This window comes from Camelus ferus, chromosome 17, assembly GCF_009834535.1.
Source record: "Camelus ferus isolate YT-003-E chromosome 17, BCGSAC_Cfer_1.0, whole genome shotgun sequence".
NCBI classification, from domain to species: domain Eukaryota; kingdom Metazoa; phylum Chordata; class Mammalia; order Artiodactyla; family Camelidae; genus Camelus; species Camelus ferus.
The window spans coordinates 4,389,628-4,417,611 of NC_045712.1; the positions used below are offsets into that span (position 1 = coordinate 4,389,628).

The 27,984-nt window shown below is 33.7% G+C and overlaps 1 protein-coding gene across 2 annotated transcripts in view; it reads right to left on the reverse strand.

Annotated features, from left to right (window-relative positions):
• Positions 1-27,984, reverse strand: part of CNTN6 (contactin 6) — a 256,637-nt gene that overhangs the window by 68,061 nt on the left and 160,592 nt on the right. For both annotated transcript variants that reach the window (XM_032458065.1, XM_032458064.1), the window contains 3 exons: positions 22,664-22,867; positions 20,311-20,413; positions 2,394-2,578 (listed from right to left, as the gene is read on the reverse strand). In XM_032458065.1, coding sequence (XP_032313956.1) covers positions 2,394-2,578; positions 20,311-20,413; positions 22,664-22,867 — 492 coding nt within the window. The remainder of the gene's footprint in view (positions 1-2,393; positions 2,579-20,310; positions 20,414-22,663; positions 22,868-27,984) is intronic.

A 27,984-nucleotide genomic window follows, 5' to 3' on the forward strand; every position in this document is an offset into this window, starting at 1 on the left:
GGCATTCACTATTAGCACATAAAGGTTGTGTGTGCTCAAGTGCTTGATTAAGTTCTTGAAGGGGCCAAAAGACTAGAGCATGAAACAAGATTGCCTTAATGTGGTACCTGAGACAAGACTCTCAGGATATACCTGCAAAGCACAGTAATGAACTGGTCACTACAGCAGTGGTTGGAGCAAGAAGTGTTACTGAGAGTCTTTGAAATAGTGTACAAGTGTGTCTGACTTGCAGGATTCTTCCATTGTAGTATCTGTTTCCACAAAGATAGAAGGTCCTTCAGGGAGGTAGTCATTGAAAAGAAGGGATCATGATGCTCCACTGGTGAAAACTAACCCTAGAATTACATCTCCTGTGGAAATCAGGGCAACCTCCAGTTATAGAATATGCTTTTCTCAGCCTTGGGGGATAAGTCAAGGCAACACGTAGAAGCACTGGGCGTACTGATGAAATTGAGTCATGTTTCTATTTATTATTAACATATTTTATAATTTGTAGATAATTATTTAGAAGTTGTCCTAATATATGTTTGACCTGGGAGAAGAAATGCATACTCATAAAAATCACATACCTTAAAGGAGTTTGAGATATATATGGTTTGTTGCTTAATGCAGTAAGTATAATGTTAAACCATATTTATGTATTTAATGTGTACATTCTTTGGATGCTTAGGATTCTGAAGAACAAAGTTTTAAATTTTTTGATTGTGTAGGAACCAACTATATGAAGAAAAAAAGGTTAGGATTTCTGCTATATGGGCTTGAGTTTTAGATTTTTCCCCCCTATCTTTGGCTATATAACTCACTTAACTCCTCTGAATGAGTTCCATTTTCTATAATGAAAATAATACTTTATAAACTTACTTTGGAGGTTTTAAAGATGCAAAACAGAGGGATAGGGTTCTGAATTATAACACAGCAACAAATGAGACTGAGATTCTTCTCTTCAAGTTTTCAAATATTATTCAACTCTCAAATAATTGAGTCAATTTTCTGCTCCTTTGGGAACACATTGACAACTAAATTAATAGGTGACCAAGAAACATAATTTTGTCTTATTGACCAATTGTCCATTATTTCCCCACAAAGACCATTTTGAGTCATTAGAAGGATAATTTGATTGTGACAAGATGTCATGTGAATGGACTTAGATCACTATGTTGAAGAGCTGTGGTAGACTGGAAAGAGTATATTTTTCAGATGTTTCAAGGTTTTCATCTTGGATCTGACAAACATTATCTGTGAGTTCTTGTTCAACTCATCAAAAGTTACTTACCTATAATATTGCTTATAAAAGTCATATGAATTAATATTTATAAAATCTATGTAAGCTAACAGTTGCTTTATCAATGTGAGAGAAAGTACTTTATTATTGATTTTCAGTTTATAGGTACTTCCATTTTCTGATTTATCTTTTGGCTATATATTTGTCTAATAGAAATTTAAAACTAGCCAAAGCCTGTAGTGTCTTGGTGCCACTAAAAAACTCCCAGTTGCATCCTTACTATTTTTATTTACAAAGGATGCTAAATTCCAGATATTCTTTCAAAAGAATATGTATATAAACTCAATCAGCAGTCTTTCAAGGTAATTACAATACCTTAGACTTTTCTAGCTATCAAAATATTTTTTCCTCCAATTACTTTATCATTGATTATAATGTAAGCATGTCACATATAAACATATCACATGAAAAATGACTTTTGGCCATGTATAAATACAGTTTTAAAAAGTCCCCTATTACAGATGTAATAAATTTAGCAAAGGAGTTAAGACTATTTTAAAAGCACTGACCATTTGGATATTGTGAGGTGTATTTTATGGTTTATTTCATGCAAAAAAAAAAAAAAAAGGAACTGTCATGCAAGTGTGTCTTTTTGGCCTGGATGAAAGAAGACATAAAGGCAATTTTTAGAAAATGTTTGCTTTTATCATTTCTCTTCATGAAAGATTCTGGTAATTGAGGCAAATGTATTTTTTAAGGGAAGTGATTACTTTTCTCTTACCTACATATGCGTAGACAAATATGGGAAATATAAACACATACTAAAAACTACCATTTAGCATTCTATTTCTCCTGTCATTTTCTCCTTCTGTTTTACAAAATCTATTTGGTATTATAATTAAGATTGTCATAGGCAGTTTCTGAACGTTTTAAGGGAAATATACTGAATTTCTTGCTACTTTGTGTTACAAACTTTTATGGGTTTTGTGTGACACTGCTGATATTTTCAAGGCAATTATAATAAACAAGAGCATACATAGGCTATACTGAAAAAGCCGTATTTAAAAAATGGTCTCTCTCCTATGCTACTTTTCCACGACATACTTTCACTATCTACAGTGAACTATATTACCAAATATTTCAGATACTTTTTGAAATTCTCTTAGCTCACCATAGAAAATGAGTTGACCCTTTGCAAGATTTCGTCCTCGAAGGTTGCCTGCAATGCACTCATAGAAGCCTTCGTCTTCCTGTTGAAAGTTCGGGATTTCAAGGATAGCTTGGGATTTGCTGTACTTGACTTTCCCTGGCAACGGGCTTCCATCCAACCTCCTCCAACTAATATCAGGGACTGGACTAAACAGTTATACCTCATTAGAATAGAAGATGGTTTAGTCTTTATGACAGCAGGATAAAATAAGAATGTCCTTAAGCATAACTCTCAAGAAAAAAATTCAATCTTTTATATTATGACTAGTTTTCAGATCATGCAGTCTTTCGCCATTCACTCATCCATCGATTTTTAACACTTCATTAACTGCCTGCCACGTACAAGTCACAGTACTCTGATCAGGGAAAAAATTGATGTCTAAACTAAGCATGTTGTCTGCCCTTATGTTCCGTACAGACTAGTGGGGAAACACACAATAAATACATAATAATAAACAAATATATCTGCACATTGTAGTAACTGAAACAAAGGAAATATGGTCTAGTAGAGACAGTAACAAGATTATATCAATTTAAATATGTTGGTCAGGAAATTCTTTGCAAGGATATGACATTTAAGAGGAGGCAAGCTCTCTATATTTATAGATACTGAGATAAAAATACATATCCCTCTATAGCTAAATTAGTACTATTGAGTAACTGAAGACACGTGATGGGTGAGCTAGATTATCAAAGGGTATCAGTACTATATAACAGGTCCACATGAAGTGGGAGTATAGAATCTATCAACCTCAAAAGAATGTACTCGTTTATACCCAATCTTTCAAAACAATGACATACAACTTTACATTGTACTCTTTCTTGTCAGAAAGAATTTGTAAAGAATTACTTTATTTATATGAATTTAGATTAATATCTTAAATTTAGTATCTTTAGTCTAATATAATTATCTTTTAAAAGAACATAAATACGTTTTATAATGTATGAATCTCAGTGTCAAACAATGGGGATAAATTTAGAAATTCATGGTGAGGAAGGCCTCACTTTTACAAGTAGAATATAGATAAATGTGAGCTATAAATAAAGTTTCAACCAGAAAACATTCCCTAATAAACTAATCATTTGTAAAATTAATCAGTTATCTATTTTACATTAACATCTTAATTTTCTTACTGTCAAGTAGTTGTTCATTCCCTTATAGATTTTCAGCTACTTTAAATAGTTCTAATCATATTTCACATTAATAACAATACTAATAATAAAAAATCATTTGGAAAGCCAAATTATTAACTTTTTATAAGATGCAGAATTTGTTAAGTCCACAAAAGTAATATGGGAGAAGCATCTGATCACATACAAAGAGGTTGACAAATAAAGATCTGTAGGGTCTGAGTGTAAACAACTGCAGAAGATTGGTGGTGATGACTCAGAAGAGGCTTCAAATAAAGCAAGAAACTTGATGAAGCCCTAGGAATTTTTATTGGCAAACAATGATGGTCCTCCTGTGCAAATCAAAGATACACACAGTGTAAGAATCATGCATGTGCTCATTTCTCAGAAAACATACTCCACAATCAGTGTTTGATTCCTCTGTTTTTCTGAGAATTGGCATATTGTTACAGATACAACTTGAATTTTGTCAAATACAAAATCATTATTATGATAACTTTTGGGTTTGTCCTTTTAAAAAAGCCTTACCACTTTAGGTTGACATTTTAGTAAAGTGGCAGTCTTGCCAACAATTAACCTTAGATAACTGGTTTTCTTAATCATTCATTTTATGAAACACCAAACTAAAATAAAGTTCTACAAGAAAACATACTCATATAGAAAGATTTTCACCAAGTCTGGGGCAGGATTATCCAAATTTTAAAAATGCATGTGTTGCATATGTGAACATGAAAATTTAGTATCTATGGATTGTGAAGATATGAAGTTTTTATTTTCCTTTTTCTTCTTATTTCTGTTTTCCTTTATTCTCCTACAATGAGCATGCCTTTCTCATGTCATAGAAAAATTCTAAGAAAATTTATTTGCAGAGAGAAAAATAGAGGCTCTGATAATTGTCTGAATCCATGATCCTTTGTTAACTTTTTGTGACAGTGTGTCTCTGAGGTTTATGACAAATACATGCAAAGTATTCAACTAAGAATTTTTTAACCTAAAACATTCAGACAAAAAAAAATTGGTAATGACTGAGTATTTTCCCATTGTTATATTATTCTTTATTTTTAACTATGAAGACAGAAGTTAATTTTTAACCTAACTAAATATATAAATCTCTAAACCAACATTGAACAGTTTGATATTTAATCATAATAACTATAATAATGTCACAGCAAATATATATGGTTTATTAACCACATACTGTGTGCCAAGCGCTATGTATGTGTATAACATGCACATATAATTTCATTTTCTTCTTCTTTAATGTGGCACAGCTAGGATTTAGTTCCAGGTTTTCTTTGCCTCAGAATCTATGTGCTTACAAAGCAATAAAGAATCCACAGCTGTTGTAAAATCATCCTCTGATAGCTTTGGCATTTGTGGTTTTACAAAAGTGAATTTCCATTTTTAAGTGCCCCAATTAAGTGGGGGGCAAAAAGAACAAGTCCCACCAGTCCCATCTATTTTGACTTTCCCTTCCAGAAGAACTCAGTGATGACAATTAAGTCTCTCTGGGAAAACACCTTTCCCTGGACTGGAGAAAACAGCACATCCTATATAGATACACCTTTCCAACAGGAGCAGTGTAGCAGGAAGAAGTGTCAGTGCTCCACCCACGTCCCTTAGGATCCTTTATCCACTCCAAATCCTGACGTGCTTTCACTTTCAACACTTACTACATGCATCTTTTTGCTGTCAACTACCCTCAAGGTGCTGTAGCTAACTTTTTGTTCACACAGAAAAGGAATTAAGAGCAGTTAGGAATTACATGCTCCCGGGGGCAGCTCTTAACCAATAACTGACTCAAGGCTGAGGTATAAATACTGCAGCTCCCCTGTCCCTGATGGTGGAATACCTCTAGGTGTGACCTGCACTCCCTCCAGAATATCCCTGTAAGAGTAAGGAAAATGTATCTTCTGTGAAATTTTCTTGATACTGTACTCTGCTTGGCTACTCTTTTCTTCCTGTCCCACTTTTCTATTCTCCTGTGAGTTCTTTGTAAGAACTCTTGTAAAAAGTCACTTAAGTATATATATATATATATATCCTTTCAAGATCTAATTCTTGGAAAACCAATTTATTAGAATCCTCAATATGCTTTAATCATGTTCTACTTAAATTACAGTACCAACTGTAGGGAATCTTTAAATACTTCTCCATGTGGTACTTCTATATAGCCGTTTGATATACATGAAAAGGTATTCTGTGGAATTGAACATTAATGGTATGTAAGACCAAAAACTGAGCAGTAGAATCCTTGTGAAAAACCATGGCTGTGAAACGTATTTTGAGAATGGTGCTCCGTAGGGTCAAAATTACATTCGAAGGCAAGAAATGTAAAAGAAACACGAGGAACAGAGACAGGTAAGTTTCTCACTTAAAGAACCTCCTCTAGATGCTTGTTTTTTTCTTACCTCAGTTATGTTTGGAGTGGTAAGTCTTTTCTCATAAACCACTCAACTGTGGGGAAGGTTGTAAGATTCAGTGTACTGGCTTCTAACATAAGAGCTTTCAATTCTGAAGAAGGATGTAAGGATTAGAGTCTAGTATTCTCAATCTGCAGTGAACACATTTTTGGTTTTTTTGTCTGCTTTTTTGATTTTTCCTTAGGAAATCTAGTGCCTCCTATTTTTAGTCCATCTGATTTGAATTGGGAGGACTATTCCATTGGCTACAGGAGAAAGTACAAGGTTCAGGTCTCACTTTTAGAAGCTGGTGCATCATGACCACCAAGGTTGATCAACTCTGAGAGCTAAGAGAACACAATCAGAGACAACTAGACTCAATTCTGGGACTACTTTTGGAAGAGCTATTAAAAACAGGATCTTTTGTCACTAGGGTTTCCTCAGACAGTGGGATATAAACTTAGAGCTTCTAGACAACAATTTCCCACCAAATGGAGAAAGTATCTTTGAAAGCCAGAAAGGAAAGAAACTTGGAATTCTTTACACGCCTGGATCAAGTCATGCCTGATCCAAAAACCAGAAAGTCCCTTTGAACATTTCTGTTTGTCAGTACAGCCTTTTTTTGGCTTAGGCTTGTTTCAGTAATTTTCCTGTTGCTTTCATCCAAAAAAGACTTGACAAATAGAGTCTGAATGTCTGGGTTCAGATGCTAGCTAGGTTATTTTCTATGTGTGTGATTGAATTATATGATATGGTAGATTCTTCAGGATATTTTATTTTATACTCTAGATATTTTAGAATTATCAGAGCAACTAAACTACCCAAAAATAGTCAATTGAACATTTAAATTTTTTACTTAAAAGTCTTATCAGGTGCATTTTGTGGCTACATTTCATGTTAACAGAATTTCTAATGAGAGAAAAATCAAGCAGTTCTATAAGATTTCACAGTTACTAATTAAATGCTGAGTTTTTTTCAGATTTATTATGTTCCTGCTAAATATGAATGTCATGAACCTCTTGATTACCACTGGTAATGTGAGAAATAGAGTCAGGAAGAATAAATGTAAAACATAGATTACATAAAAATGCACATATCTGGAAACTGCTTATGAAGACATTAAATAAACTGCTTTAGATTTCACACCCTCTCTTTTCTGAAGTCATCCCAAATGGACAGTGGGTGGAAAGAACTAAAATCAACAAAAGATGAAATTATTTTAGTAGTGAGCTTTAGTTTTTAAATGCAAGTTAATTTTTCCAAGATATACCATTGTATCTAAATAATAATGGTAATAATAATAATAATAACAAAGCTATTATAATAGAATGCTACTTACACAATACAGGGTAGGGTGCAGTCCTTACATTTATCAGGTATAATTTGTTGTATTTTTATAATGAATTTTCTCATTTATAAAAAGGGATCCATACTAGTACATAATTCATAGGATTGTAGTGAAGATTAAATGATGTAATCCATTTCATGTGTTTAACACACTGTCTAGCACACAATAAACAGTATGTTTTCTGTGTTAATGACAAGTTAAAAAATTAAAATCATTATGTTATTGTTATCATTTCAAAAGCAAGAATTCTAGCTTATAATTACTTGTTTTTGATTTTTCTTTAAGGACTCCATATGACTAGGCATTTGACATAAATTGATTTATGAATCATTTGTAAACTAAAATCAGATGTCCACTCTGTGAATGAAATGGGTACACAAGCACGCACATATGTTTCTAGAAACAAATTTCCTGATTCTCACTGTTTAATATACTGGCTGCTAAGGAGATAATTGCCTCTGATCATAGCAGTCATGTTCATCTCCTCATCACAAGAGCAGGGATCTCTCAGGTGAGACACGACCTGATTTGCTGCGAAATACTTTTTTTCCCAACCTGACTAATCATCTAGGACCATTGTGGTAAGGAGGAAAGGAATTAGACAACATTCTCCAAAGAGGAAAAAAAACAGTGCTTTGTAAGAAAGCTGAGCACTTATTTATGAATATTAATAACCATTAATTGAGTGCTTACTATGTACCAGTCTTATGACAGATGGCTTCCATATGTCATCTGAGTTAAATACTCAGGTGGCAGCTGCTAAGAATCCTCAATCACCTTTTTGGAATGGTACTCATGTTTTGACAGGTAATTTTCTGCTAAGTTATTACCTGCCAGTTCTCCTCCATTTAGAATTCCAGTATAGGCTAATTTATTGTGATCCACCTACCAGTTCTTTGAGTTGCCACCCATTCAAGTTATTAGCACTAGTAGATACCTCCTTCTGTGGCTTCAGCATTCTTTGGTGATCTACCTGTTTGTTCACATTGATCATACTAGTTTAGTGATGCAGTATTTTCTGGCAGTTCATTTTGATTTAAATAAGTGGTCTATTTAAAATGCAAAGTTAATATATTAACATATGAAGAATGCTATGGAGCAAGGGGGATCTTTGAGGGGTCATTAGAATGGAGATGATTATTAAATCACTTGAAACTGTGCCATTACATAGGTTAAGTCAAAATAAATGATGCTATCTTCATCCTAACTACAGAGATCAGCCAGTTATGGCGACATTTCCCTTTCATCCTTTCAGCTCCATTTCCTCCCCACTTCATCTTTTTTTTTTTAATCTTCACAAATACAGTGTCAAAATTGAGCTTAAATAAGGAAGACCAATTTGAAGCAATTCTCTCATCCAAAGTTTCCTCAGACCATAGATGAGACATTCATGAACCTTGTATTTCAAAAAGAGCTTTGCAAAAGCCTTTTCTTATTTTGCTTCTATATTTGCCTGAAATGTGGGTCCTCAACAGGTGTAAAATAATACTAGGTCGTAAAAGCAGAACTTTTTTCCTTTTCTTTCTTTCTTTCCTTCCTTCCTTCTTTCCTTCCCCCTCTCTGGTTTTGTGCTTCTTAAATAAGCATTGCCATAAGTAAGGACTTTTATTCCATCCTTTCCTGTCATTGTGCTTTTATGGAGTGAGCATCCTATTAATTTTATCTGGAGACAGAATGCATTTGTTAACCATCTGGCCTAGTTCAACCTGAATTGAAAGTTAAAGTCCTTCACACACTTGTAGGAACTGTGCTTCAATTCTATACTTTTAGCCCATAAATAGAATTTTTATTACTTGTGCTATTGGAGGAAGCTTATATTTCTCCCCTGGATTTCTTAAGCCTCTTTATCCACAGCTTAAATCCAGGCCACACCAAGTTTTTAACTCGAAACTGGTACAGAGAACCACTTTCCTAAGATGCTTATATTTGGGATTATTCTTAACTTGAACCTCATTTCAGAAAATCCTGTCGGTGGCCATTTTTCATCAGAGAGGGAATCAGAATAACAAAACCAACAAAGAGTGTCTTTTTTAAATTTTCAGACTGTTCAGCTAGCTACTCTCATTTCCTCAACTTGAAATATTCATACAAAGAGCTTGGTATATAAGATTGTCCTATGGGGCTACACTATGGATAAATTCATGAGTTCTGTAGGAAAGCAATCTCACTGTTATAGAAAAAGGAAAAAAAAATTTTTCTGAGTGATCTAAATGTAGTCAGGATCCTGTCCTACTGGTCATTGTCTATATCAGGTTTCCCTTGGGGGAAAAAATGTTACCGTGTGCGTGTATTACTCTGGTATTTGACACTACAGTTACTGTAGCCAATTGAAAAGCCACAAATAGTTCGGTCATATAGCAGTGATAGCAGAATGGTACTTGCATGTAGAGTAAAAGGACACAGACAAGCTGTTTGTAACTGAGTGCAAATTACCTAACATCTGTGAGTCTCAGCTTTCTCTTTATAACTAGAGATAACAATGGGTGCATACAGGGCTTCTTGAAAGGATCAAATGAGAGCATGTCATGAGAATAGTTCCAGAAATATAAACTTTGAACCAATAATACAGCTTACTAAATTGTCTTGTTACCACGATCGTCACATAGGGACAGGAATGTTCTGTTTTCCAAAGCTTCCCTAAGAATTTTATTGCCATTTTCTACTCCATAATATAGACACTAGTTTGCACATGAAACATAAACTGGAGCCCATCATTTCAAGGTGTGCTAGAGCTGAAAATGGCACCATATTTAGCAGTTAATTAACAGCTTCTTCATAATGTTTTATCAATACATAATAATAGCCCTAGATAAATATCTCACCAATCATGTGAGTGCTCTATTGCTCTACAGTAGAGAGAATGATAATTTGGTCGTTAGGTTCTTGAGGCCCATAATCCTTCAGAATTATATTCAGAAGTATAATTCCTTCAGAATTATAGTGCTTGACCTTAGCTTATCTCATAATCATGAACTTCCATATAAAGAAGTAAAGGAAACATTATATATGATTTATTAATAATTAACTATTATATCATTAATATAGCTAACATTTATTGAACACATTATATCCCAGGCACTCTGCTAGGTGCTTCATTTAAACCACATAGTAACACTAGGAGATACAGGACTATTGTTACTAACACTTTGTAGATGAGGACTACAAATTTTTTTGACTGGGACTAAAATAGTTAGGGTAACATGCCCAGTATCACATAGTAAAATTTTTTTTTTGAAAAAGGATTTGAACTAAAGTCTGTCTTTTCATAGTGACTGAGCTCTAAATCACCATGTTTTGCTTTTCCTGCATGAACTAACCAGCTACAACATAAGAGTCACCTTATTAGGCTGTATAATATGTGCTTAGAAGTATATTCTTCATCCAGTGAATTGATGTGTTTTATAACCCATGGGTAGAATTCCTTTTGTCCAAGGGCCAGAAGACAAAATCAGAGAGTGTTTTGTAACATATTGAGATACCTCTAAATTTCGGTAAAGGTTCTAGAGATGGGTTCCAACCAAGGTCAGCTGGAAAAAAAAGGAGGTAACTTTTCTTCCTTCAGCTGAGTTCCAACTTGGATTTGAAATCTTTCTCTCTTGGAATTGCCAGTTACCTAAAAAGTAAGAACTGTGGGTCTCCTGAGAAAGGTGGTGATAGACTGGGAGAGAAAGGATGAAGAGTTACTTGCAGAAGTATATATATATATATATATACTTCTTGGATGAGTTTTAAAGCCTTTACCTTAGTTTAATTTTAGAAATGACAGTGTAAAAATCCAAATTTGTTTTTTGAAATAGAAAAAAATGAAAGGAATGTTTGACATTGGATTCAGTGTGTGTATAAGATGAAAGGAGACCCAATTTCTAGGCTGAGGTCCTGTTTTTTGAAAGTACACCCTCTGCAATTTTTCTTGAGGAGAATTTGGCAACACAAATCAGAAATCTTAGCTCTTAAATTCCTTTTATCCAATGATTCTAATTTTCTACAAATATACTGAGGAAGTTCTCATGGCAATAGGCAAAATATAGCCACAAGTATATTCCTTACATTATTTTTCATAATAACAAAAAATGAGAAAAAAGGAAAAAAATGTCCACAGTAGGAAACTGGTTGAAAATATACATTTGAATGCCCCACTGTCATTACAATTGAGGGTATAGAAGACTGTTTAATGACCAGGAGATACATTCATAGTATATATTTTTAAAATTACTTTACAAAAGAATATGCTGAACCACTTATAGCAGCCAAATAAATCAGTATTGGATTATAACGCAAAATATAAAACAAATTATCTACTAATCAATACTGATACAAATAAAGGATTGAATAAATTAATAGAGGGGGATGAGTGACAAATCTTATATGCAGAAGAATTCCAAATAAATTACATAGATTCAAAGCTCAGAGGAGGTGAAACATAACTCTGCTCACTGTGGACAGTACATATTGACCTCTTTCCAACAACTCAATGTGCAAAGAGGAAAATGAGGAAGTTTATTGTAGAGAATCCAGACAAAAACTACTTCAGGAGGCCAGTATCAGCAGGTATAGATCATTTTGATGGAACAGTAACCTCGTTAGGATGTGATGATGGCACTTTACCTTTGTGGTCCTCTTGTCCAAGACCCTTAACCTCAGTCTAAATATGAGGAAAATATTACATTCATTCCAGTAGAGGGCCATCCTACAATAAAACTGACCACCACTCCTCAAACTGTCGAGGTCACCAAAACAAGTAAAGTATGAGATACTGTTAGAGCCAAGAAGAGCCTAAGAAGACAAGAAAACTCAATGTGGTATTTTGGAATTAAAAAAAAAAAGCATTAGGTAAAAACCAAGGAAATTTGAGTTAAGTATGAACTTTAGTTAATTTTAAAAAGTATTCATGTGGGTTCACTCATTTAAAAAAAAGGTACTGTCTTAATGCAAGATGTTCATAACACGGGAAACTGTGTGTGGCATTATATGGAATTTCACTATACTATCTGCTCAATTTTTCTGTTCTAAAACTATTAAGAGTCTATCAATAAAAAAAAAATAGATGAAATGGGAGAAAAAGAAGCAAGAATCTTCTGATTCTCAGAGATAGAAAAAACTTCAATAACAGCCTAACATTAGTTCTACAAAAGAAATTGATAGTTACTCCCTCCAATCTCAATTTAACAAGGGGCAACCTGGGGAAAGGTTAATCAGTAAAGCTCCCAGAGTGATTACCCTTGAATCTTCCTTTTTTGAAAATTTGTAAGGAAAGAACAGATTCTAGGAAAAATGTGTATCACACGTTGCTACGCCAACCTATTTTCAGCAGTCTGCAAACTCCATAGGGCCTTTATGTAGTCATCTGTATTTCCCCAGGACCAAGTCCAGAGTCTGCTGCTTGAAGAATTTCTTGTGACTAAGTGAAGGAATAAAGAAATTAAATTATTGAATGAGGTATCCCATGCATATTTCTTAAGTTAATAAATACTGGAGCTTAATTTGCCAAATCAGTGAATGGGAGGATGTCAGTAATCCTTATAAAGATTAAACACATTATCTAGAAATGGTAAATCCATTATTCTGAGCAAGTCATTGAGAATTGTGTTTGCACCAAAATATAATGCAGAGACCCCTTCTCTCCCTCCTGTGTATTCCTTTTTACCTCCTCAGCCATTAGCAACACTAACAATTGCCATGATTAATAAACTTGTTGCAATTTATTGATTGCCTATTATAAGCCAGGAACTCTAGTAGTTAAATAGGGAAGTTTAATCCTCTTCTTACAATAATCCTCTTCTCTCTATCCTCCACTTATCATCTGTCTGTCTGTCTATCTATCTATCTATCTATCTATCTATCTATCTATCTATCTATCTAATCTATGTTTTATCCTTTGTCTTACAGATAAGAAAACTGATCATAGTGGCCCTGCTATTGACTGGGAAACTAAGAATGTAAACCTTGATATCTTTGAATTCAAAGTCTGTGTTTTTCCCAGAACACTGTTGTCTTGAAATTTTAGTGAATCCAATGATAAAAACTTCAGTCCTAGGGTGAGTGTGTGTATGTGTGTGTTTGTTGAAGGTTAATGTCTTTCAGTTTCTCAAAGATTTCAAGGTTTGTCAGTTCTCAGATTGGCGTAGACTTTACCATATTATTTTATGCCAAGCAATGTAAAATCATGATAAAATGCAAAGCAGTTAACAGGAACCTAAAGAGTAGGTTTCAGTACACATGTGGGGCAATAGGACAGACTATGCCTAAGAAAATATTATTCTCTCTACCCACTCAACTCAATGAGGAAAAAAATATGTTAAACTACTTATTAGACATTCAAATAGGAAAATTTTAAGATATCTCTCTCACTTAAAAAAAAAAGTGTTAAAAGCTTGAAAAATCACAATGCACCTAGTTTGATTTTAAAATACTGCTATCATCCTGAGGAACCTGAGCAACCTTTCTGTGGTATGATCTGTGATGATGTCCATATGTGTAAAAAGAAAAGCAAACATCAAATAGCTGCTCTGTCATCTGAAAGTTCTGGAATAGATAAAAAAACATCTTGCTGAGACTCCATATTTATTGCTTGACATTAATAGTCAAGCTGGATATCTTTTCCTACATAAACTAGAAAAAATAAATAAGATAGACATGTATACATAAATATAGTATGTATATTTACTATGCATGAAGGCTCCAGAAAAAGTAGGAACATTCAGTGCAGCTACTAATTTTATTTACATTCCGGACCACTGACAGCAAAGCTACTAAATTAAGATTCAAAAAAAAGGAAAAGAAAAGAAAATATGTTTGGTTGTTTATAAAAGCCATAGAAGAGTTATGAAGTTTATCAGTTTAAATTCTTTACTGAGAGTAAAAGCTTATATTTTCTTGAAAGGAGACACACAGATCTATCAGTCAGTCATACTATATTTGCATAGCACCTATCCAAGGAGTTTCTCAGGGTATTTCACAATACAATTAATTTGCAGCTTAGATAATTAAGAGTCTGCCATGTTAAACAAATGAGACAAAGCTGAGAGCTGAATGCTGTGATCATGTCAGCTCTGAAACTCCAACACAGAAAGTTAGTTACATATCCCCAAAGTCATAGCAATTTAAGTTCAAACAGGTATCTGAAATTTTGTCTTAATTGTTCCATACTCGCATTAGCCTATGGTGGTTTGGAGTCTATGAGTAAACACTCTCACCAGCCTTCTGTAGACCTCACTCTCTATACTCCCTGCCTGCATAATTGCAGCAGCCTCTGAGGTTGGTTGGTATGTTTCTTGAGCTCCTCCAAATTATCTATTCCAGATTTTTATAAATGGTATATATATGTCATCATCACATAAAATCCATTGGTGTGTATGCTCCTCAGTGACCCTGATTGATTTTTGGAAACACTTTTTTCTTCTTGATCAAAAACAACTTGAATTTTGAAAAGGTTATCTTTTGAATTATTAAAAATTCTAATATGAAAAATTAAACTTACTTTTTTGCTGAAATACTAGTAATTACAGAGAATCTAAATGGGAACTATATCCATAATTTCATTCCCCAGATAACATCTTTTTACCATTTTGCTGAAATTTTTAAACCTTCTTTTAGGAAGACATTCACAGAATTGAGGGCTAACTATATCTGCACATGGGTAATTAATCCATTTTTAAAATAAGTAACTTGATGTAAATATCAAATGGCTATGAGTATGAGTTTTGAAGTCAGAATCAGTGAGATTTAGATTTGAATCCCAAATCTGAATTTATGTTAGTCAAATTGTTTCATTTGTCTAAACTTCATCTTATATACCCTCAAAATTAGCATTAAAAAATAACCTGAGTTTTAGCTGTATGGGAATAAATGGAGCTACCTTTACCCTCCTGCTGGAAACAATTAGAAAAGTAGACGAATATATGGGCACAAATCTAATTCTAGAGATACAATGGGCAGCGCAAACCTGTGATCCCCAAAGGAGGGGAAATACGTGAAGTAAGCTGTTGGTATCCCTGGTTTTCTATCTATAGGGAATAAGGAGGCAAACATCAATAGGACGTGATTGCATCACTGAATAGAGGAGGCACAGGTGACTGAAGTAGTTGGGATGGCAGAGTAGAGTATGAGAGAGGATAGGAGTAGAAAAAGAAAAGGCCCCTAAAATCTACATAACAGTGACACTTGAGTCTAAGTGAGGAACAATATCCAGAGCTCAAACATGGCCGGGAGACTTTAAAGTTCCACCAAGCTAGAGAAGAGAGACTTAGCAAACATTTGGAGCATACAGTAGAGGGGTGCATCTTAGTAGTAAACTAGCCTTAAACTAACATCTACTCTATATCTACTCTAAGGATGCTTAATAATAAGCTACAGGAAGATCAAGCAGTTTTACAGGAACTTAATTGCTGTCAGTAAAATTCAGTACTTGATTCCACATACAACAAACTAGTGAGTAAAACAAAAAATAAGTAGACTGACAGATACAGAGAACAAACTACTGGCTACCAATGGGGAGAGGGAAGCGGGGGGCAATATAGAGGTCATGGGTAAAAAAAGGTTTATTACAGAATTATATGAAATCATGTGTGTGAAAATTTTGAACATTATAAAGGACTGCAGAATTTAAAGGATCTTTCACTGAATAAATTAATGAATAAATAATAAGCTGTATCAACAATCTTAAAAAAAAAACAGTACTTGAACTAAATACACCATAATCCAGCATTCAACAACATAACACTTATGTCTCGAATTCAATTTAAAGATACTAAATAACCTAAAAAGCATTTAAAAATAGGAATCATGATTAGGAGAAAAAACAGTCAACAGAAACAGATATAAATTACAGAGATGATAGAATTAGTTAACAGGGACTTTCATGTCATCAATAGGAGCCCTTAATAATGGCAGGGGATTATAGCTAAAGGAACTACAGACCTCAGACTCTAAAAATGAAAGAGTCTCTAGGGAAACCCAAAGACAACAGGGAAAACAAAAACAATAGAGGAAATTTTAGTCTCTGACACCAAGACTACAACAAGCAGTAAACACAGCCTAACCCCTTGCCAGATAAACATAAAAGTTACCACCATAATCTAGTGCAAAATCAATTCCTTGCACCTATTATTGCATCATATATAGGTTTTAACAACAAAATAAAAGTCCCGTTAAAGAGTACTGTCTTTAGAGACAAAGTTAAGTGTTAGAACCAGACTCAAATACGGCAAAATTTTTTAAACCATTAAACTGAGAATTTAAAATTACTAAGATTAATACACTAAAGGCTCTAATGAAAAAAGCAGACAACATGCAAGAACAGATGATTAATGTTGCAGAAAAAGGAAATTCTAAAAAGATCAAAAGAAAATGGTAGACATAAAAACACTGTAATACAATTGAGAGTGCCTCTGATAGACTCAACAGTGGAGTAAACATGACTGAGGAAAGAGCAAGTGAACTAGAAGAAATATCAATAGACACTTGCCAAACTGAAATGCAAAGAGAAAAAAAGAATAAAAACAACAAACAACATCAACAAAAGAAAAGAATATCAAAGAACTGGGGGCAATTATGCATGGTGCACCAAATGTCTAAAGGGAATACCAGGAGAATGAGGAGAGAAATGAATAGAATAAATATTTGAAGTAATAATAACTGGAAATTTTCCAAAATTAATGGCAGCTATCAAACTACAGACCCAGGAAGCTCAGAGAAGAACAAGCAAGATAAATGCCAAAATAATCTACACATTTAAGAGAAGGAGTATTCCCAGAGATAAAGGGCATTATTTCCTAATTACTCAGGAAATATTTCCACAAGTATTTAGTGAAAACCAGTCAGTATTTCAGGAACTGTCTGAGGTCCTAAAAATGAAAAACTAAATCAAAATAAGATGTGGCATTTATCTGTGTAATTTTTTCTCTTTATATAACTTCTTCTTATTAACCTGTTCACCTACTTATTTTCTTTCCTCTGTCCCTCCTGCCTTTCCTTTCTTTCTCTCATTTACCAAAATACATAAATCTTAGTTTCATGAATGTATAGTTTAAAGCATAAATACTAGTCAGTAGTTGGTTAGCAAAAGAGTTTATAAACATTGCTAATAAGAGAAAAAACAAACTTTGTATTCTCCTCTGAATCAGTTAGCTTTTTTCAGTTTTTGGTGTATGAAACGTATTACAGAGAAGTGCAGGACCTCAGAAAGTGAATGAGATTTAAATGGATTTGTACAAAGCAGTCTCCACATTTGGAAAAAAAAAAAAAAACCCAAATGCTGTACAGCAACATTTTTATGAAGAGATGTCAGAGAACACTATTTATAATTATTGTTCAATAGTTTATAAAAACACTTGCAAATAAACCTACTAGTAGCGATTTATAACTTAAAAAGCAAGAAGTTTGATTTTGTTATTTTCAGATTGCTAATTATAACCTACCATATAATTAATTTTCTAGGGAATATGTTGTTTTTTATGTTTGTTAATGTTGCAAATTTAGAAAAATCAGTATAGTCTTTGGTAGATACCAAAGTTTATAATGAACTAAAAACACCCTTTAGTGTGTTTGCAATGTTACACAATGCAGCTTGTTTTCTGAAAACTGTTGGTGAGTGTATATAAAAGCTATTTGTTAGTAGCTCACATTTGTGTAATATTTTCCAGAGTATACAAAACATTTTCATATACATTCTGTCCATTTGAAGAAATAAATCTAGTATTTTAGCTACACAAAATATACTTTTCTTACACAAGGCATTTTAACATTATCACTTTGACCCCATGGTTGCTTTGGACTTCCCATTTTAACCTGCAGGAATTTCAATTTTTATATTAATGGCTTAATACAATTTATTAATATAAATTGATTAATATAATTAATATAATGGATTAAATACATAATTTAATTGTAATTAATTTAATAAATATAATCTCAACATTTATTAATTTTTTCCAATAAAATCTTACAAAGTATACTCTAGTAAATCACTTATTTCCTTGACAGTTTTCTATGAAATTCAGTTCAGTAATTCTCACCGTTTTCCCATTCTTCCTTAATTTTATTTTATATGCAGTAAATATTTATGTATAAACTTTATAATGAGCCTATACTTTATCAGTTTTTTTCTGGTACATACACATGAGGTTTGCCATATTTTTACATGTATTATCCATTCTAATCTTGAAAAAAAACACAGGAGGCAGGTATCACAACCTTTTTTGGATGAGAATATGGAAATTCATTGAGGTTAAGAAGCATGTTTGCTAATGGTCAGACAGCTTTTGAGAAAATGGGGAATTCAATCTGCCTCCTCTGGCTTTGAGAGCAATTATCTTAGCCATTTACTGAAAAATGTCCAAGTTCAGAACTTAAAATCATGTGGGAGTAAGTTTGAAGTGCCCTTTTCTCAAAAACATGAAATTGAACACATTACTTCTCCAACCTTAGCCTCATTTTCTGCATAATATAATGAAAATACTATATTTGCACAATTATGAAGATTATGTATATCACATAAATTCTTAGTTATAAATGATTAACAAGTGAAATTTATTTATATGAGATTCTTGGAACTAGCCTTAATCATTTTCAGTTATTTATTATATAAGAGTAAATTTTAAATGACAGGAATCCATATTTTCTAATGCCAAATATCATAGAATAAGCTATCAATATTCTTTTTAGATACTATCTTTGGTATTCTGTTTAAATAAATCAACTAATTCTCAAAGTACTGAGACAAACTTTTTTTTATGCTTTAATTTCTGAGGAAGTTTGAAAATGTTGAAAGTTCATCATATCTTAAAAGTTAGGCAAAGAAATAAAAACTGACAAAGCCTCTCTATGTCACTATCTTAAGAATAATTTGATCAATCAGTAATTATTTATTGGACAAATACCATCCAACCAGTATTGTATAAAAATGAAATGTGGTCCCTTAAATACATGAAAAATGGATAACTTGAGAAATTTAAAGATCTACAAGATTTCATACATAGAAAGGAAGCTAAAAGATTTAGTAACTGCCATTACTTGGATTGCTTAGTATATTTACTTAATAACAAAATGGAGACTTTTAAGGATGTTTTCCATAGTTTGGAATGTAAATCACTATTTCTAAATGTGATGTCCACATTAGGAATACACTCTGGATTTATAGGTAAGCCCTCAAAGGTGGTAATGAGAATCAAGTCTCTTACAAAAAAAAAATATGTTTTATAAATAAGAAGAGTCACTGTTACCTGGGAGCTTGTTAGAAGTGGAGAAATTAGACATCACCCCAGATCTGCAGAATCTCAATTTAACCATGCCCCCAGGTAATTCATATATACATCAATATTTAAAATGGCAAATCTGGTCTATCCATCTGTCTCTTCGTTACTTGGTTACTAGTGTTTATGGGAATAAAAATGAAATTTGAATATTGCCAAAAAAGCAGAGAGATGTGGATATTCTATGCAAAAATGCAGGTATTTGACAGCCTTCAAAGCTTTCCAAACCTGTTGCAGATAAACAGTTAGGTTAGTAAAACAAAATGCCTCCCCTACCAGGGCTGGTTTGGCTCAATTCTAATTATTGTCTGTGAACAGTGGCATTTAATTAGCCTTATTTTGGAAACTATCAGTGCAGGTTTTTCATTTACAAGAATGGTTGATTAATTAAGCAAGGAGACACTCCAGGCAACATATTTCTGGATGTAGAACGAGATGAAGTCAAGGATGTGTTGAAAATCTAGTGACCTGCGCACCATCTTGTAGAAGTGCACTTATTTTTTTTGCAATGTGCTGCCTAAATAGGTTTCATTACGGTCAATTGAGAGTAAATGTCAGCACATTTATTGGGGAATTATCGCCCCAATCATTTTCGGAGTATTATACGTGTTTGTTTAAAGTCCAGTCAAAAAGTTCCACTTTTGCCCAGCATTTGAAATCTGTTTGCTAATTTACCATAGAGCAACATTTGAACACCAAAATATTTGTTTGTTTAAATTAAAACAACCAGGAAAAAAAAAACAACCTTACTTTCCAAGGGCAAAGCATTCCAGTTTTACAGATGAATCCTTTGCAGCTTGTATAGTTTCAGGAAAATGCACTTCAATCTTTGGTTCATATTCCCCCATCACACCTGTTAAATACCAAAAGAACTAGCAGCATTTCTAGAGAACAGAAGTTTTCTCTGAAGTAAATGCTTTCTTTACCAAAATCTGATTATTCTGTCCTTCAATTAACAGTATTTTTCTTATACCTTAATGAGTTACAGAGAGCTGAGAAACTTCATGATGCTATATAAGGAATTAGTTTATTTCTCTCTCCCCTAAAAAGGAAATACCTAAGATATATCAAAGTATCAGAGTAGAGACATTCCAAATTTCCTTGTATTCCACAACAGCATCTTAAGGGGAATTAGTGTTTCCAATTAAGAACTGAATATACCAGATTTTAAAATGCTTCTGTATTATCAAGCAAGTTTCTTCTCTAGAGATTTCTTAGGTCTATCATCCCTTCACAGAACTCAAGGACCAGATCTATTTAGGAATAAGGAAGTTTTCAGCTAACACTGTGTAAGAGGTCTGATGCAGCACCTCTTAATTCAAAATATCAGCGCTTTTGCAACAAAACCTATGAGGTAACCAGTTGGGATACATAAGGACATAAATATTCTTATGTTGGTTTATTAAGGTTTTACTGCTAAATGAATTTGCTGTACACTTACAAAAACATTTCTGTTCTTATAATTTTAAACTTTTCAAAAGGTATTGTGGATATGGGCTAAGATAAGAATAAGACAATAGTCTAAGGTATTGTAAGTATGCTATCTACCAGATGAGTTGGAACAAACAGAACTATATCTCTAGGCTATCTTCATTAACATAATTAATTTAATCAATAACAAATTGAGATTCTTTGAATTTTTGAATTTTTTTTTTTAGTTATATACCAAACACTAAGAGTAATACATTCCTATAAATGATTTATTGGTGGCCAGTACAATTGCACAAAGCATGAAATTTATAAAATACATATAAAATAAAAATACATCATTTTTAAGACCTTAATCATTCCAGACATTCAAAGAGGCTATGGTTGAGGAGGTAGAGAGTACTACTTCATTCAACTAAATTAGTAAGTTTTATGTTTTCTATTTCCTTGACATTTGATATTTCTTGAGTGACTACTTTGGAAGATGTTTCTTTTTTTGTTTTTTAAAAATATTGTGTATAATGCTTCTGGTCTATTTTTACCATATTATGTTGAAAAGAATAGAAGGGATAGAAGAATGCAGAAATTGAGAGGAAACAGAAACTAAGTAGACAGGAAGAAAACAAGAGGGAAATAAGGTAGAGTTTCTATGTATATCTTTGGCTTATGAGTTCTTCCAGTCATGAACAGAATGCTCACTGAAGGGGAGAAATAAGACTTATGAGTAAATCTAGTGGTTTCTGAATTCTAAATTAAGACCATGCAAACATCTTTGAATAGTTAGTGATTATGAAAGCTCTGTATAAGAACTCCCTGTGTGGAGCTAGTTCCATGATTCTGTCAGCCATTGTTAGCATTATATTTCTGCTTTTCTTAAACTCTTTGGAGAGGAGAAAAACACCATGAAGTATTATATTTCAAGTCCAGAATCTGGTTATAAAATGCATCAACAGGTTTTCTAACTTTACATTTCCCTCTGTGAATATTTAATTAAAGAATCAACTAGAGGGTTTTTTCCTACTTCAGTGACTTTCTTAGGTTTTCTAGCTCTTTAAATCTCGTGGCTTGGCTAAACTACAAAACTCATCAGAGACCAGTCTGAATTATGTTCCTTGCAGGAATATAATTAGTATGAATCTTGTATCTCATTTTTCTTTGGAATGCTCATAATTAACATTGATTTGATTTTCTTTCCTTGGATGTGAGTTGTTTACCTGTCTTGCCAACCAGAAAAATAAAGAGTGAACAAAAGAGACAAATATGAAAAAGAAGGCAGCATTAAAGAGAAGCTATATCATATGTTCATTGAAAATGTATTAATTCCATTAGTAAGTTTGGCAGCAACCACACATGTACATATATGCTGCCTATTGCTCCAAACAATCTTCGTTTTTTACAATATACTTCTTAAGCAAAGAAAAGATGATCTGTTCCAATGCCAGAAAAGACAGAGCACAGTATCCCCAGAATCATATATACTCTACCACATGGATAAATTATATAATTTTCTATTATTTTTGATAATACCTGATTTTCATCATATTTGTGAATTAAACCTCAACTAATAGATGATATGTCTCCACTGAGCCAGAGGGAAGCAGTAAGCTCTATTGATCTCCCCCAGGCTTCAAAAGCCATGAACAAAATATATTCTCAAGAAAACTCAGCATCTTACCATCAGTGCGCTGCACTAAAGGAGTAGGTGGCCCTTGAACACTTCTCTGGGCTTCCTTGTTTGTTATGAAGCAAGTGTAGTTGCCAACATCTGATGGTTCCACTTTAGCAATGTACAAGTTTCCTGTCTCTTGTGATACAAACCGCCTTTTGTCCTCTTGGACATATAAGGGGTTATCATTGAAAGTCCATGCATAAGATAAATCTGGAAAACAGAAAAAATAAGTATTAGCCTTACTCCATTCATTGTTATCTGAAAGTTCTGTACCCTACATCTCCATAAATAGATTAAAATTGTGCTCCTGTTTCTACAATTTATACCTGTTGTCCTGGTATAACTGTAATATTCCCTTATAGTCAAATATATCCCAATTTGGATGATATGGTCTCCCTGTCAGTCATAGGCTTTGTGTGAGTAAGGATGTGATGATGGGGTGTCAAAGGAATAAGGAGATGAACTTACTAAGAAAAAACTGTAAGATATGTAAAATACTGTTGGCTCAACACGCACACTTATTTTCTTCAGCAATACTCATGTTAAAGCAGTATTTCTCAATATGCAATCAGAAGGATGCTGACAATAATCATGCTTTCGTGTACTTGTTACCAATTTAACTTCAAGGACTTGTAAGTTCAAGGACTCTACCACTAATCTTGGAATTTATTCAGTCATTACATAATTTCTGAGCGTGCCTATTTTGTGACCATTTTTGGACTTAGAGTACAAGAAAGTAAAGCCTATGCCCTGTAAAGCTCAAGCACTTACAATTCATTATAATTATTGGGAAGATATGTGCTTTGACAGAAATAACACAGGGAGCCTAGAGAAGGAGCCTACAATGAACTGTGGTCAGAAAGTCGTCTTCTGAGAAGAATTTCATGTTCAAACCAACAGAATTGATGAGAGCTATCCAGGCAACAGATGATCAAACAAACATTGCTCAGAGAGTGAAGAGTGTGAACAAAAGCTTAAATATGAAAAAGAGCACGTCATTTTTGCTAAACAATAAACCTCTGGAAATATTATATATAAATATGATTATAACTATATATAGACACATACAATCAATACAGTGAACATACTATAAAATGCACAGATCCTGAGTATTCAGTTCAGTTAGTAACAGGCTAAATCCTATGTAATCACCACCCCAAAATAAAATATAGAACATTTCCATCTCTTCAGAAATTTTCTTATGCCCTTTTTTGGTCAAATTCTTATCAGTGTAACAACTACCTGATTTCTGTCATCATAGGTATATCTGCCAGTATTTGGATTTCATAAAAATGGAATCAAACAGAATGCACTGTTCTGTGTCTGATTTGTTAAACATATTTTTAATGTTTCCCTATGTTGTTTGGACTATCAGTCAAATTATCAGTTCTTTCCTTTCTATCACTGAGTGATATTCCATTTTGGTGACTTTCTTGTTGATGAGCATTCAGGTTGTTCTCAACTTGGGATCATCATACATTAGTTTGAAATAAACCTTCTTTTCTAAGACGATGGATATTTTTATTTTTCTTGGATAAGTTCCTAGGAGTGAGCCTAGGAGTGAACATAGATGTATGTTCATAAAAAACTACAAAATTTTTTTCTAAAGCTATTGTACCAGTTGATATCTCCATTAGCAGTACATGAGAGTTAGAGTGGCTCCACATCTTTTCAAAATTTATGTGTTGTCATTTTTTATCCAGAGATCCTTGAGCAAAGGAAAATATTCTAGTGGATTAAGATTTTTTAAGTGTGGTACTATATGGAGGTTAAGAAATTACATGTATTGTGGAAACTAGGTAGAACTGAACTTATGTCCAGGAAAGTGAAAAAACATAACTAGTTCAAAACAGAATCACCACCTTCCCCCAGAATAAGTGGAAGGTGTAGGTGCTGGGGGTGAAGAAGAGGGATATGCTAACTAGGTCAGGACATCACACACTTGGAGACCACAACTCACAGAAGAGCACCTGAAGCAACTAGGGGCCTATTGTCCAGACAGAGGTGGTAGGTCATATTTATCATCTGCGCTTATATTAAAAATGGGTGCAGAAGCAAGACATGGTAGAGACAGAAAAAAAGGCTATTATTTCTGGTGTGTTCTAGCAGTCTTCTCCAGGTAAAATCAGACTACTTAAAACATTCTTCACTAACTGTACTGACTTTAAATCCTCAAATGATTCAGAACCAGTGAAGATTAACAGTTATTCTGACCTTCAATCAGATCCACATCAGAAAACTCACGAGAAATTGAGAGTGTGAGAGTTTTGCCAAAAAAAAAAAAAAAGAAGCATTTACAATACACTTAGGTAACCAGATTTATTAAAGAATGAAGATAAGAAGACAGGAAGGAGAAACAAGAAAAGAGTGAGTCTACAAAAGACAAACTATTAAGAGGAGCTAAATCAAATCAAATCATATATATTCAATTATATATAAAATTCTGACAATAATTTATAAATGATTTCAGTAAAAATAAATTCATCTGTACAGACAGAACTCTGACATCATTCTCAGGAATGAAAAAGATACGAGGGAAATACATGACAAGGAGGAAAAACAGCAACAAAAGGGCCACTTAAGCATGAATTGTGAAAATGCACAAAATGGTATTAAACCTATAAAAGTATTCAGGAAGAAAACAATCCAAGATGTTATGTGAAAAGCATGCTGTGAATCAAGATGTATAATATGATCCCATTAAAAATTATGTATTTGTGCATGAAAACTTATGTGTATATATGTGTGTGTGTGTGTTCATACAAATTATTAAATTTAGAAACCTAGGAATGTATACGGTGGTTTTCTCAGGGTAAAGGGAAGGAATACTAAAGACTTTTACTCTCTACATAATGTATCTGCCATTTCAGAACCTTTAAATACTGTGTAATATTAGTGTAAATGGGAAAAAGAAACAACAGCATGAAAATATTATCAGGAAAGATAAACACCAGAATTAATTACAACTTACTAAAAAATTAAGATACATACCATTTTTTATTCTTATTCTAAACCATTCAGATTGGCGTATTTTATTCAGAACACATTAGGAAGCTTGTTAAAGTGCATATAACTAATCCTCCTCCTAGCAATTTGTTTCATTAACATCTGAGTGAAGTACCAGGGAATCTATTGTCAACACTACAAATATCTTGTGGTTGAACTATAATACTATGTTCAGAGCACCCTTTATTGATAGGAAATTAAAAATCACAAGTATATCAAGAGATAGATAACCAAATGTAGCAAAGGCCAGAAGGTTAAGTCACAAAAGAAAGTGGTAAAAACTTAGCTTTTGACCTTTTGGTTGGGGGAAGGAAATAGGGAAGAATGATTGAGCTGTCTTCATAGGTTGAGTTGCTGTCATCTTCGTAAAGCACTCTCCACTGATGTCCAGAAAGCAAAAGTAGGACTGGTGGCTGTTGAGGGTTACAGCTTGCTGTTTTGACTGTATTAAAATACTGTAAAGTCCAGTTTAAACTTCAGAGTTATACTGGATGATTTATGAGGTAATGAGTCCTCTGTCATTAGAGATGACCAAGCAAAGGAGGGATGAGCATTGCTTGAGGTGTTGCAAAAAAAGATTTATTTTTGCAATGGTTGGGAGGTTAAACCTGTTTCATAAATGGTCTACTCTACCCTCAACACTGCTTTGGTATTTCTAAGAGTCTGTGCTTTCAGATCAAGTATGCATAAATGCAACTTGCTTTTTATTTTTTAAAATATGCTTTGACATTCTTGTCCTGTTCCCAGGTATTGAATCCTCATTTTCTTTTGCAAGTCTCTACTGGAGTCTTTTATCATTTCGTGTGGTCTCCTGCTTCTAAGTTTCGTTACTGATGTCCTCTGCTGCCTCACTTCTAGCCTGTCTTCACCAAAGAGGTGCTCAAAGGATTTTTGTTTGAAACTGGAGAGCTATCTAGATAGTAAATTTTTCTTCATTATAAAGAAGAGGGGAAAAAATGTAGTTCAGATTTCCCTGTTGTCAGTGACTCCCGATCTTTAGAACCTTCTTTGAAATAAAGACAGATCTTGAGCAAATTCCCAGGTCCATGTCTCAGCTTAGGGATCGATCTTTATTCAGTGCCTATGTGGGGAGCTCTCTGAAATCCAAGGTAAATCCTTTCACTTAACAGAAATTACATATTGCCACTAGTGCCCAGGAAATCTTTGTATTCTTTACGCTATAATCTTGGGACCAGAGATTGTAATTTTCATCTCTCCCTTTGGTGAATTCATCTTTATCTTAGTCTGATCTATTCCTACAGGGGGTGTTTCCTTCTTCCATAGTGGAACATTTAGAAGCTTCTGGAAGAATATGGTTCAGAAATAAGGACAATCACATAAGGAATAATTTTAAAAAACAAAGAAGCACTTTGATTTCATACATGTTTCACCATTCCAACAATTTGTTTGGTGAGGCTAATGGGATATTGCTAATATGCCTGCTTTACAGAGGAAGACACTGGAGTAAGGAGTATAAATGTAATTTCCCAGAATCATGTTGTTAACATGTGAAAGGGGTAGAACTTGAACTTAGATAATTCAGATGTCAAATCCTTTGTTCATTCCCTAACAGCACCTATCTTCTTTTTTGTGTATCTACAGCAGATCCTCTTTTTCTATATCAGTATAGTCTTCTTGGATATTCTGCCTCACCTCAGACTTCCAAACCCCAGCTCCCTGCATGTCTGAGCCTACTCACATCAAGGACTATTGTCCCTCACCAGCCACTCCCTCCCCTATCAATACTGCCTGTCCTGTGTTCAGTTTCCTCAGAATCTTGTAGAACACATGATTAACCTGTTACCTGAATTACTCCAGTGTACTTATAGCTACTACTAGCAGGGAGTAGAACACATTTGTCAAACTTCTAAGAAGGAAATCTTCTCTCTGAAAAGGCTTCCGTTTAATTTTAAAATGTCAGTGTGCATCAGAATCACCCAGAAGACTTGGTAAATCATAAACTGCTGGGCTCCACCCTCTGAGTTTCTCATTTGGTGGATCTAGGGAGAAGCCAGAGAATTTTCATTGCTAACAAGTTCCCAAGTGGTGCTGATACTGGGGAAACTCTGCTTTGAAAATCACTGCTATTAATGACAGAACTTGGTCTCCTCTGTTGATCATGCTAGAAGGAAATCTGGATTTTGATAAAATGGTGGCCACCTTGTATATTTGCCTTGGAGTGGTATGTGGGAGCCTGAAGAAAAGGATATTCCTCAATTCATAGGTTCTTGGAATGTCTGGGATGGTAGGGACCTGAGATTTCTTCCAGCCCAGCCTCCTCATTTCACAGGCAAATAAGCAAAAAGGAAGACTGCAGTAGC